At 43.2% G+C, this 12,378-nt stretch overlaps 2 protein-coding genes, 1 non-coding gene and 1 pseudogene across 3 annotated transcripts; 2 read left to right on the top strand and 2 right to left on the bottom strand.

The window, feature by feature from the left end:
- The first annotated feature begins 6 nt into the window (after positions 1-6).
- Positions 7-3,641, top strand: LOC119330036 (indole-3-glycerol phosphate synthase, chloroplastic-like). Its single transcript, XM_037603142.1, has 10 exons — positions 7-30; positions 137-358; positions 1,226-1,402; positions 1,491-1,565; positions 1,649-1,693; positions 1,792-1,956; positions 2,057-2,135; positions 2,294-2,373; positions 2,916-2,984; positions 3,353-3,641. The coding sequence occupies exons 2-10, from the start codon at positions 143-145 to the stop codon at positions 3,434-3,436; spliced, it is 990 nt and encodes a 329-aa protein (XP_037459039.1). The 5' UTR covers positions 7-30; positions 137-142; the 3' UTR covers positions 3,437-3,641.
- Positions 3,642-3,671: 30 nt separating this feature from the next.
- LOC119334778 lies at positions 3,672-3,871 on the bottom strand. Its single transcript, XR_005161541.1, has one exon. It is a non-coding gene; the product is annotated as a U2 spliceosomal RNA (small nuclear RNA).
- Positions 3,872-6,160: 2,289 nt separating this feature from the next.
- Positions 6,161-10,009, top strand: LOC119330034. Its single transcript, XM_037603141.1, has 3 exons — positions 6,161-6,776; positions 6,961-7,181; positions 9,031-10,009. The coding sequence occupies exons 1-3, from the start codon at positions 6,311-6,313 to the stop codon at positions 9,697-9,699; spliced, it is 1,356 nt and encodes a 451-aa protein (XP_037459038.1). The 5' UTR covers positions 6,161-6,310; the 3' UTR covers positions 9,700-10,009.
- A 1,767-nt stretch (positions 10,010-11,776) lies between these two features.
- LOC119334799 lies at positions 11,777-11,959 on the bottom strand (annotated as a pseudogene).
- Positions 11,960-12,378: the final 419 nt, after the last annotated feature.

Here is a 12,378-nt window from a genome sequence, read left to right as displayed (position 1 = left end):
CGCGCCCGCCCCCTCCGCTGCGGCCCCAGGGTACCGCGGCCTGCTCTGCTCTCCTTCGCTCTGTTTTTTTTTTAAATATGTCGGCTCGATCTGCTGTCTCTCATAGTACTAACAGGATTCGATTTTCTCGTCTCAGGACACCATGGAGGCGCTGGAGCGGGACCAGATGCTCAACGCGGTGGAGCTGGAGCAGTGGGAGAGCGGCAAGTCCGTCAACGACATCGCGGCCTGCCAGGGGATCCGCATCCGCCGCCACTGCCGCCCCGCCGCCTCCATGGCGGAAATCGAGGCCGAGATGGGCGCCCCCCGCAACATCCTCGAGAAGATCATCTGGGACAAGGAGATCGAAGTGGCCCAGGTATGATACAGTCCATACATTTCTGTCACCTGTTAAGGTTGCTCTGCGATTAGGAAAGTTCTTATTGCTCTGTCTGTCATAGTACTTATATTTGGATTTGGTCTTGCTTAGCTACAATCGATGATCATTTTGCCCAGGTATGGTACAGTGCACATTTGTGTCACCAGTTAAGGTTGCTCTGCGTTTAGGAAAGTTCTTATTGCTTTGCCTGTCATACTTATATATCTGGATTTGGTCTTGCTTAACTGCAATGATAATCATCTCACGATTTGAAATATGCACTCCCTCCATTTTTATTTACTTCCCATATTAGGTTTGTCTAAAGCCAAACTTTATATACTTTCAACAAGTTTGTAGAAAAATATATTAACATAAACACCACCAAATCAATACCATTGAATTCATCATTGTATATATTTAAACATCATATAAATTTGATACTGTAAATGTTCATATTGGTTTTTACAAATTTGGTCAAACCTTATAAAGTTTGACTTCAGCCAAAGCTAATATGTGGAGTAAATAAAAACAGAGGGAGCATGTCCATTCTCAGAATTTTAAAGGGAGCACTTGGTTGAAATCCTTTTGTCTGGAGCACAACAGGAATTTCACTTATTTTGTGATGAACCTATACACAAATACATAGCCTTAATTGAAACCACTGACAATTCTCCACCTATAACACAGATGTGTATGTGTAGTCTGGCTTTTCTACATCCCACGGATTACTGATTGGAGGCTCCTTTCTATTCCACAATCTGTGTAGTCTGAATGTGAAGTGGCAAATGACATATACTTGTGTATGTTTCTTCTTATGTTAGTGGGTATGGCGTCATATATATGATGGGTGCTATTCATCTTGTACAGGGGCTTGCAAGGAGTCCTCTGAACGAGGTGATTGAGTCTGCAGGGAAGGCTCCTCCTACACGAGACTTCTATGGTGCGCTGGCAGCAGCCCACAAGCGTAATGGGGTGCCAGCATTGATCGCTGAGGTCAAGAAGGCATCACCAAGTAGGGGCGTACTCAGGGAGAACTTCGATCCTGTGAGTTCTGGTTTCATTCATAGTTGCCATCAGCTCTAGTGATTTCAAAGATTATTAGTGAAATAACTAATGCTAAAAAATGTTGTAGGTTGAAATTGCTCAAGCTTATGAAAAGCATGGAGCTGCGTGCTTGAGCATCTTGACTGATGAGAAGTACTTCCAGGTTCGTTGTTTAAAAGTGTATCTGTTTCTGAGGATGGTAGATGTTGTATTTACTGGGCAAACTAAATGTATTTAATTCTATAGGGAAGTTTTGAGAATCTTCAGAAGGTGCGCAAAGCAGGAGTGAAGGTACTGACAAATAGATATATATGTTCGTTAAATGTGAAGAGGATTTTTCCGGGTCACCATTTTTTCTCAACATACTGTTATATTTGTTGTAAATGCAGTGCCCCCTTCTGTGCAAAGAGTTCGTCGTTGATAAATGGCAGATCTATTATGCCCGTGCGATGGGTGCTGATGCAGTTCTGTTAATTGCTGCTGTGCTAACTGATCTCGACATAAAATGCTTTCTTCGGATATGCAAGGAGTTGGGATTGACAGCTCTTATTGAGGTTTGACATATGTTTCAATTTCTCAAATGAACAGTAATTATTATTTCTCAAATGTGATCTTTATAGTCTGCATACAACTAAGCTTTTGTTTTTATTTTAGGTTCATGATGAAAGAGAGATGGAGCGTGTCCTCGCGATAAATGGTGTTCAGCTTATTGGCATCAACAACCGCAGCCTTGGTATGAGCTTCTTCTAGTGCTCACTTTGTCTAGTAATTGAGTAAACATATGCTACAAACTTTGACACATCACATTTGCATTTCTCTGAGTCAAGAATTATCCCTTATCTGGTGAATGTATCATTTTTCTTATTATATCAAGAATTATTTATGATGCAGAGACATTTATAGTGGATACTTCGAACACGAAGACGTTGCTGGAGAAGCATGGTGATGCCATCAGGGAGAAGGGAATATTGGTACTGTCCCATGCTAATTTGTGAATTTTTTTGTGGTCTTATATGCATGTAGAGATCTCATGCATGTATGTGTTTTGACTGAAGAAAAACATCACTTAGTCCCTTATATGTGTGCTCTAATGGCTAGTCATCCCTGAATGGTTACAGACATACAGTAATTAAATGCCACCATACACCATGAAAGTCCTTAAAAGACATATTTTTCAGCCTGTTGAACCCATAAACTTGAATTCACTTTGATTACTGTCTTAACATAGTTTAAAACAAAATTTACAGTGAAAGTAAACCAGGAACAAATTATTTTACACACATGGAACTCTACACAATTCTCTTTGTCATGTTAAACTTTGGTATTATCTGAAGTTCTATCATTGTTGCGAGATGCTGAATGTTTGCATGCACCTCAAAGTCGGACATACCTGTTCATTTTTGGACTTTGATCGCAAATTCCATGAATTGGCAAGGTCCTTTTGATTCTATGATCTCAAATGCTTGTCATGAGCTTTCTTTGCTAACCTTTTCTCCCAACCTTTTTTTTCCAGGTTGTTGGCGAATCAGGGCTATTCACCCCAGATGATGTTGCTTATGTGCAGAATGCTGGAGTCTCCGCTGTAAGTTATCTGTTTGCTTGTGGATTGATACAGAAATTCTGTGTGACAAAAAAATTGTGCATATATATTGAATCACTCAGTAGTCTATCTCATTTGCTTTTCCCCCTCTCTAGTTGTGTGCTGACACGTCTGCCAGTTTCTCCACGCCTATGTCTTTCTTTTTCTTTCTTTCAAGTTTCAATGTACCTCAGTTTTGGCCTACAAAATATATGATATAGAAACTATCAAACAGCCGCGGCATTTCTTGGGGTATGAAATGATGTGTTTACCAAAAGGATGCCTTTCCTTGCTCGTCTAGCTCTGTTGATTCTTCGAATGCCTTCTTGAATCATGTTTGACTTAAATAAACTTTCCCGTCGATGATGTAGGTTTTGGTAGGAGAATCCTTGGTGAAGCAAGCAGACCCTGGGCAAGCCATCGCTGGGCTCTTCGGCAAAGAACTGGTGCACTGAAACAGCAAGATCAAACCTGCTGATGGTAGATTAGTAGTAGTAGCTGCCAGACCACCGCATAATGAATAATAGTGGTCTCATTATTTTCTTTTGGATTAGCAAATAAGATTTGATCTTTTTTTATGCGGGAAATAAACATATTCTTTCTGATGGGGAATAAATGTAACCAAATTAATCCAATGACGACTACAATTCTCCGTCACAAGTCCATAAATCTTTTTGATTTTTGGTTTGGTTGGGGTGCTTCAGTCCAAGGCTATAGTGCAAGACCATGGTGACGCTTGAGGGCCCCAGCAGCTAGCTGCTATGGTGGGCCCTCCCCCACAAAAAATTAAATTAATATCATAGGATGGATCTAAAGATTCACGTATCAGATATTAAACTGATAAGAACAGATACTACACTTGATCTTAGCCGAGAGGCCGAGAAAGGTATGATTTGGATGTTGCCCCTGCCCCTGATTTTATTGATCTGCGAACCGCCTCTGCCCGTGTGCGAGAGCGATGCGGGACTATTCCACCCACGAGTCGAAGGCTGCGTACATTCGACCAAACAACCAGAGGGACGCGCGAGCCTGGGCCGAGAAGCCTATTAACGAGGAGGCGTGGATGGGCCTTTTATTCCAGCAATCAATCTGAAGTAAACTAATACGTACCCAAAGTTTCTCAACAAAAAAAAAAACGTACCCAAATAAATCCATCATCTTATGTATATGTACCCGGTGAAAGAAGAGACAAAAAGGCTAGTTATGCTCACCGTGACAGAGTCTCGCAACCAGTGTCAGGTCCAGTCCACACTATCTACATCAGCACTAGCACCGATCAGCTGAATATATGGGTACCCCTAAAGAGAAACTGAATATATGGGTCCTGATGTGGCCGTCCCAGCTGATTGCATTCATCTCGCTTTGGACTTTGCAAGTGTTGGACTGCTGCTTCTGTTGCAGAGAAACTAATTCGGTTCCCGATAGTTTAGATAAACACTCTTCTATTTCTAGCTCGTCCGAATTCTGGGATTCTAATACCCCTGACTTTATTCTTCCCCAAATTGTAAACGATATGTCTTTTTTATGAGGAACTAAATTGATGATGCTAAAAAAATTGATGATGCTAAAAAAAACTAGCAGGGCGCCCGTGCACTGGCCTGTCGCTGCTTAATTTGTTTTTTCTTGTTCTATTATGGGCGGGTATGTCAAGAATTACGTGCAAGGCTAAGACAGTATGATGTACATCAGCGATTGATAGTTGATGTTGTGGGTGGTACGAAGACTGAACAAATACCAATGCTTATATCTGGCGGTCTCGTTCGTCAAATGGGTGTTGGTGGAGAAAACAGACATATTGATGTGGGTGGCGCACGCGGTGACACCCCGCGCGGTCAGTATAGGGCTCCGACATCGTGATTTCAATCGAGGGTAGCGCACATTGCCCAGCCGTTCTTCGGTCGTGGAGCTAATTCAAATTTTCTCCCTAGCGTTATTGTGTCAATTCGTATTTCATGCATACCATGAAGGCGCTTGAGCAAACGCGGACCGCTAGGGGCGCTATTGTACCGGCCATGTACGACAGTCCTTCCGGTCTTGGGAATGTTATGCTCGGTTTGTCTCTCTTCCAGATCTTCTTTTTCATTTTCATTTTTTCATTTATCTGTTATGTTTATGTTTATGTTTCTTTTTATTTTTAATTTGATTTTCTGAATATATTTTTAATTTGTGGACATTTTTTATAATTTTGGAACATAAATTATATTTGTGAATATGTTTTTATATTGATAAATAATTTCTTCAAAATTATGAACATTTTTATAATTTACAAAGTTTTTTCTTAAATTGGGGACCATTTATAAAATTCATACATATTTTTGAGAATTCATGAATACATTTTCTTTATTCATGAACAATTTTTAAGTTTACAAACGTTTAAATTCGTGTATGTTTTTACATTCTGCGTACATTTTTGTGAATTCACAAAAGATCATAATTTTTTGCTTAAACATTAGAAACTTTAACAGAAAAAAGAAGAAAAATGAAAAAATCAATTGAAAAACGGAGTGGACAAAATTTCAGACGCAATATGCGCATAGCCCTACATGGGCCGGAACCATGTGCGTTTGCTCACAATCCTGAGTATTTTCTTAGAAAATCCAAGTTTTTTCGGGGTAAACTTGCCGCTTTACTTAAACAAAATTTGAACCTCATCTCAAATTACATCTAAAACAAAGTCTGGGGTAATCCCCAGCCAAATCTCACACCGTCCCTCTCCTATCCCTACTTTTGCCATTTTATGCGCGGCGACATTAAGACACCTTGAATTCCACCAGCGATTTGAGCATCTCCTCGATCTCTTACACCCAAGGCCCCACAACGAGTTGAGCCAAAACGAATCTTAAATCAAAAGTTTGGTTAAAAATCATATGAACCTTTTGTGTTTGGGCTAGAAAAATGAACATATTGTACATAAATATTTTAAAATATGCGAACCTTTCGTGTTTGGGCCAGAAAAATGAACATATTGTACATAAGTATTTTCTATGGGTGTGTGTTGTGCAGTGCAGGTTAATCTATACTCCCCCGTCTCAAAATTCTTGTCTTAAATTTGTCTAGATATGGATGTATCTAATACTAAAACCTGACTTGATACATTTGTATTTAGATAAATTTAAGACAAGAATTTTGGGACAGAGGGAGTACTTGTCTCTGCAAAAAGGGCACAGTCTAACTTACGACCAAAATCTGCCCCAGATCGAATTCGCTCGACTCGAAACGCACGCAGCTCGTTCACTGGCTAGATCTAGGGTTTCATCTGCGCACCCTTTCTCCGATCGATTCATCTCCGCACCATCTCTCTCTCCGATCGATCTTGGCAAGCAGCTGCGATGGAGATGGGCCTGGACACGGCGGCGACGAAGCGAGAATCCGAGGCCGAGGCGGAGGAGCCGGGGCGGAAGAAGGCGGCGGGGGCTACCAAGACGGCGAAGGTGGTGCCGTGGCTGATGGATTCGTTCGACCAGCTGTTCGACGAGGCGAGGCTGAAGCATGCGGTGGCGAGGCTGAACCAGGCGAACCCCGGCGCGCCGCCGGTCGTGCCGGAGGAGCTCACCGAGGAGAGGCGGGCGGCGCTGCTGCAGGAAGATACGGAGTGGAGGAGCAGCAGGAAGGAGGAGGAGCTCGCGGCCGCGCGGAGATACGTGGCGGAGCAAGCCCGGGCGCCACCATCGCCGGAGGAAGCTACCGACCCCAGCAAGGATAAGTGGCAGCTGGATTATGACCTTGGCCGCGAGGAACTGGAAATGAAACTGGCAAAAAGGGAGGACTTCGAGGGCTTCGACTTCGAGCGTAACAGTAAGTGCGATTGAATCATGTTCCTCCATGCTTGTAAAGCTCTCTATCGTCAATCAATCATAGTAGATACATACATACATACACAGATTTAATTAGGATTAGAACTGTGGTACAATTCTGTCGAATCGTGCATATATGTCATTAGGATTGTCCGTAATCTTTAACTAAATTCACTTCTCTGCAGCGCGTATCCCTCCCATGTGTTTCACCGACAACCCAATGCCTGATGACACCAATCACAGGCTTACTGCACAGATCTTTACCGTCAAGGTAGCGGGGTTAGATGGGGATTTGCAGTGGCCGCTGGATGTGTTTGGTATGGTTGCTGTGCGTGACAAGCTGGATTACAGTCGCAATGTTATCTTTAACCGCACGAGGGACAACTGCCAAACCCTCACTGAACAGGTTCTTTTGTTTGGTCCTTGCTGCTGAGCATAGTGCAGTGTTTTCTGTTAATTATCCTCTGCGCACCTACCTATCTTCTTTTTTACCCCATACATAGAGATCATGTTATTGTTATGCCCATTGAGGCAACTCTGACCGGTTTAATTGAATCAGATGCCTTTGTTAATGAGCTTTTAGAGGGTACCCCCTCTGTAAGGAAATATAAGAGCGTTTGGATCACTATTTTAATTATCTAAATGCTCTTATATTTCTTTCCAGAGGGAGTATATTGTGTTACAGTACTTGACATGTGACTATCTAACTTTATTGCTTTTTGGCAAATACCATGCTTCTCAAGTGTAAAATTTCCATTTGTACTGCTTAGTCCAGAACAATATAGACAACTCAATCTGTTGTGAACCGAACAAACCTGAGGAAATTATGTAAAAGTGCTGGTCATATAGAAGTTCAACGTAAGAGCATCTACATGCAGATTTGGCAAAACCGACCCCTCAAACGCCCGAGGACGCGCCCGGGCGTGTTCGTGGACACTAACCGGTCAAGCCTCAAATTTCCCTTCTCACAATCGGACACCTCAATTAGCATACCTCAAATCCATACAAACTCATGCAACTATGTAAACGATGCATTACACACATTGTCCGACTACTACGCCACAACATGCCATTCGACTACCAAAATTTGGCATGTTTGGCTATGGTGGAGAAGATCATCCACGATTGCCCTTGTCCTTCCCGGCGCCATTGCCGTCCTTCTCGCGGAAGTACCGGTCGAAGACGCAGTACAGATTTAGCCGGATCTGCTCGTTGCCGAAGCTGTCCGACCCGTCGCTGTCCACCCTCTCCTTCTTGGGTGGCAGTCCGGCCATGGCACGGACCACTCAATTCTGCTCTCGAGCGAGGGTGCGCTCGTTCCTCTGCGGCCGCCCGTGCCGCTGCATCAGCCGCCTCTGCCGCCGCCATGTCGGCAGCAAGGCGGGCCTTGTCTGCCCTCATCCTCTCCTTCCCACGGCGGGCACACTAGTCCCGGTGGGACTCGCACTCCGCCGGACCGGTGATATGGAAGGGGAGATTTGAAGGCTCCTGTGACCGTGATGATCCAGCCCCGAAGGATCCGAGTGCCCGATGCACCGATGCTATGGAGTCGCGCCAAACAGATCCTGCCGTTGGCCGGGCGCTGTCCTCCCGGGAGCGGCGGAGTGTAATGCGGACAGCCATTGCCTCCAACCCGCATGGGACGACACCCTAGTCAACGGATCCAGACTGGTCCGAGTCAGATCCGCTGCCAGCATGGTGGAGAAGGCCGGAGATCGCCGGACGAGAGCTTGGGTGACGGAGTGGAGTGGAGGGGTGTGGAGTAGAGTGGCTAGGGTTTGGTCCAGGAGGGGATCGGGACGAATATATGTGGGGTTGGGTGGGCCAGTGTGGGCCGGATCTGACATGACAGACACGCCTGGGCATCCGCCCCATATTTGGGCTGGATATGAGGGACCCTGAGGTGCTGGTCAGACCGGGCGTTTGAGGCGGGTTTGGGGCGCCCGGCTGTAGATGCTCTAAATGGTTAACTATGAGGATTGAATGAATATTAATTTCTACTCCCTCCGTCCCATAATGTAAGACTTTTTTTAACATTAGTGTAGTGTTAAAAATGTCTTACATTATGGAACGGAGGGAGGCTGTAGATGCCATATAATGAATCACCATGGAGACCACATCACATATTAGAATGCATGACAATCGATCTTACTTTCTATATCATAGTCTTCCATTTGCTAGTTTAGAACAAATCTGAACAAGATTATAGTCTATGCCATTTTGGATGTCAACTTAACCAATTGTGTTGTATGCAGGATCCATATTTGGTACTGGTAGGTCCTACCCGTGTTGTGCTCTATAGTGGGTATGTGTACTTTGATGCCATGCTGAACGTGAAGGGAAGGACAGAATTTGAGGACACTGATCTAAGCCTTGTATTTGAGCGCTTCTTATGCTGTGAAAAGCTCAATTTATGCGTAAGCTTTGGAGAGTGTATGCTCCGTTCCTGCGTGAGTAGCAGTCTCTACACCAGCAAGCTTAGTACATTGGAGTTAACATGTGGCCTCGTTGTGTCTTCTGTTGAGGCCACCATCGCCGCGCAGATCGTCAAGGGGTCATGGCCAGAAGGGTCCCGAGGCCAGCTTACTGCCTGTATCGGCAGTGTGGTTGACATGAATGTCATGCTGCTCGACTCTAAAGAAGAGAAGGCGCCTGTTATTGTTGCTGATGGCACAATTCAGCTGTCGCGCCGTGTTGTGTCTGTTGAGAGGTTTGGGCAACTGATAGTCCGTGGCATGGTGAGTCGAGGTGGTGGTGACCATGACAAGGTTCTGGCAGAGGGTAAGGCGTCCTTTGCGCCTCTGGATGCAGGTAGAAGCCGTGGTACCATTGATCTTGGCGGCATGTGTAAGCTGGAAATCACCGTCGCCTGGTCTCGTATCCTGAAGCACCCACCGGTTGGTGGTCTACCTCCAACCAGTTGATCAAGGGAGGCTCTTTGGTGCTGGAGATTGTCTGACATAGCCTGACGTTGTCCTTTTATTTATGTCATGGAACATGTAACTAATTAATCATCTGTGGAGGCTGTTGCTCATTTTGTCTAGTAATTGAGTAAACATATACTAGAAACTTTGACTCAATCACATTTGCATTTCTTCTCTGAGTCAAGAATTTTCCCTTATCTGGTGGATGGATTGTTTTTCTTATTATGTCAAAAAATATTTATGATGCAGAGACATTTATAGTGGATACTTCGAACACGCCACCAGGGAGAAAGGAATATTGGTACTGTCCCATGCTAATGTGTGACTTCTTTTCTACTTATATGCACGTATGTATTTTGACTGAAGAAAAACATTAGTTAGTCTCTTAATATTTGTGCTCTAACTGGAAGATCGCTGAATGGTTACCGACACAGTAATTAACTGCCATACGGCATGAAAGTCCTTAAAAGACGTACTTTTCAGTCTATTGAACCAATAAACTTTATGTCACTTGGATTACTGCCTTAACATATTTGGAAAGAAAATTTACAGTGAAGTAAACCAGGAACAAATTATTTCACACACATGGAACTCTACACAATTCTCTTTTACATGTTAAGCTTTGGTATTATCTGAAGCTCTATCATTGTTGCAAGATGTTGTTGCATGCCCTCAAAGTTGACATATATCCGCTTCATTTTTTGGGCTTAGATCGCAAATTCCTTGAATTGGCAAGGGCCATTTGACTTTATGATCTCAAATGCTTGTCCTTAGCTTTTTTTACTCATCCTTTTCCTTACCTCTATGTTCTCAGGTTGTCGGTGAATCGGGCCTGTTCAACCCAGATGATGTTGCTTATGTGCAGAATGCCGGAGTTTCTGCTGTAAGTTATCCGTTTGCTTTTGGATTGATGAAATATTTCCTGTGTGATAAGAAAAATGTGCAGATATATCGAATCACTCAATAGTTAATATCAGTCTGCTGTTTGCACATATGTCTGCCACTTTCTCCAAGGCTATGCTTTTCCCTTTCAATGAGCATCAGTTTTTTCTTTGGCCTATAAAATATATTCTAGAAACTATCAAATAGCCGTGATATTTCTTGGCATATATAAATGATACATTTACCGAAAGGACGTCTTTCTTTGCCTGTCTAGTTGCTTTGATGGTTTGAACGCCTTTGAATCGTGATTGACTTATATAAACGTTCATGTTTATGATGTACTCTCTCCGTTCCAAATTACTTGACCCATACTTATCTAGACACGAATGTATCTAGACATTAAACAAGTATAGATACATCCGTATTTAGACAAATTCAAGTGAACTAATTTACTCCCTCCGTTCCGAATTACTTGTCTTGGATTTGTCTAGATACGGAGGTATCTAGCACTAAAATGAGTCTAGATACATCCGTATCTAGACAAATCCAAGACAAATAATTCGGAATGGAGGGAGTAGAACGGAGGGAGTAGGTTTTGGTAGGAGAATCCTTGGTGAAGCAAGCAGACCCTGGGCGAGCCATCGCTGGGCTCTTCGGGAAAGAAATGGTGCACTGAAACAACTAGATCTGACTTGGTAGACTAGTAGTAGTAGTAGCTGCCAGACCACCGCATGATGAATAATAATTGTCTCCTTTTCTTTTGGATGAGCAACAAAATTTGATCTTTTTTACTCCCTCCGTTTCAGTTTATAAGTCCAGTGCGTATATCTAGGTTGCCAATTTTATCACCCTTATATAAACTATATAACACAAAAATTATAGCGTTTGAAAATAGACCATCTGAAGTTTATAGTGATATATTTTTTATAATATATGACTTGTATTAGGTTGGTCAAATTAACGACCTAGCGACACGTGCACGCCTTGTAAACTGAGAGAGAGGTAGTATGTGGGAAATAAACATATTCTTTATTTATGGGGAGTAAATTTATGATCTACCAGTTGCATGCATATACTGTTGACAAAACATGCAACCTTATAAACAACTCAGCCAAATGGATATCACAAGAACATAATTGAATACAGTACTAAATTTCTCAATCACAAGAACATAATTTATTTGATTTTGATTTGGTTGGGGTGCATCAATTCAAGGCTATAGTGCAAGACCATGACGACGCTCAAGGGCCCTAGCAGCTAGCTGCTGTGGTGGGCCCTCCTTCATAAAAAAATAAATTAATATCATAGGATGGATTTGAAAATCCACGTATCAAATAGATACTACACTTGATCTTGGCCTCTCGGCCAAGAAAGGTATGATTTGGAGGTTGCCCCTGTCCCTGGTTTTATTGATCTGCGAACCGCCTCTGCCCGTGTGCGAGAGCGATGCGGGACTATTCCACCCACGAGTCGAAGGCTGCGTACATTCGACCAAACAACCAGAGGGACGCGCGAGCCTGGGCCGAGAAGCCCATTAACAAGGTAGCTGCTGTCCACAGGCGTATAGAATTAGGGGATTTGCAGCCTTCCCTCCCGTACCAACGACTGTTCGTTGCAGTAATACAAAATCTGACAGGAGGTTTTGCAGCTCAACGTACCGACGGGTAGCACCCATAAAAAAAATTTAATCTATTCATCTTCGGTCATGACAGTACGAACATAAAAAATAATAGATTTTTTATTCAAATCCCTAAACCATGTAGCTATGACTACAAGCACTGAAACGAGCAGAAGGCG

This window comes from Triticum dicoccoides, chromosome 7A (assembly GCF_002162155.2).
Source record: "Triticum dicoccoides isolate Atlit2015 ecotype Zavitan chromosome 7A, WEW_v2.0, whole genome shotgun sequence".
Classification (NCBI taxonomy): domain Eukaryota; kingdom Viridiplantae; phylum Streptophyta; class Magnoliopsida; order Poales; family Poaceae; genus Triticum; species Triticum dicoccoides.
The sequence above is the reverse complement of the archived record's forward strand: the minus strand, read 5'-3'. Positions and strand labels throughout refer to the sequence as shown.

Coding starts and splice junctions, on each gene's coding strand:
- LOC119330034 (XM_037603141.1), top strand. CDS start 6,311: ATGGAGATGGGCCTGGACACGGCGGCGACGAAGCGAGAATCCGAGGCC. Junction 6,777..6,960: donor CTTCGACTTCGAGCGTAACA/GTAAGTGCGATT, acceptor ACTTCTCTGCAG/CGCGTATCCCTCCCATGTGT. Junction 7,182..9,030: donor GCCAAACCCTCACTGAACAG/GTTCTTTTGTTT, acceptor TGTTGTATGCAG/GATCCATATTTGGTACTGGT.
- LOC119330036 (XM_037603142.1), top strand. CDS start 143: ATGGAGGCGCTGGAGCGGGACCAGATGCTCAACGCGGTGGAGCTGGAG. Junction 1,957..2,056: donor GATTGACAGCTCTTATTGAG/GTTTGACATATG, acceptor TTTTTATTTTAG/GTTCATGATGAAAGAGAGAT. Junction 2,374..2,915: donor TCAGGGAGAAGGGAATATTG/GTACTGTCCCAT, acceptor TTTTTTTTCCAG/GTTGTTGGCGAATCAGGGCT.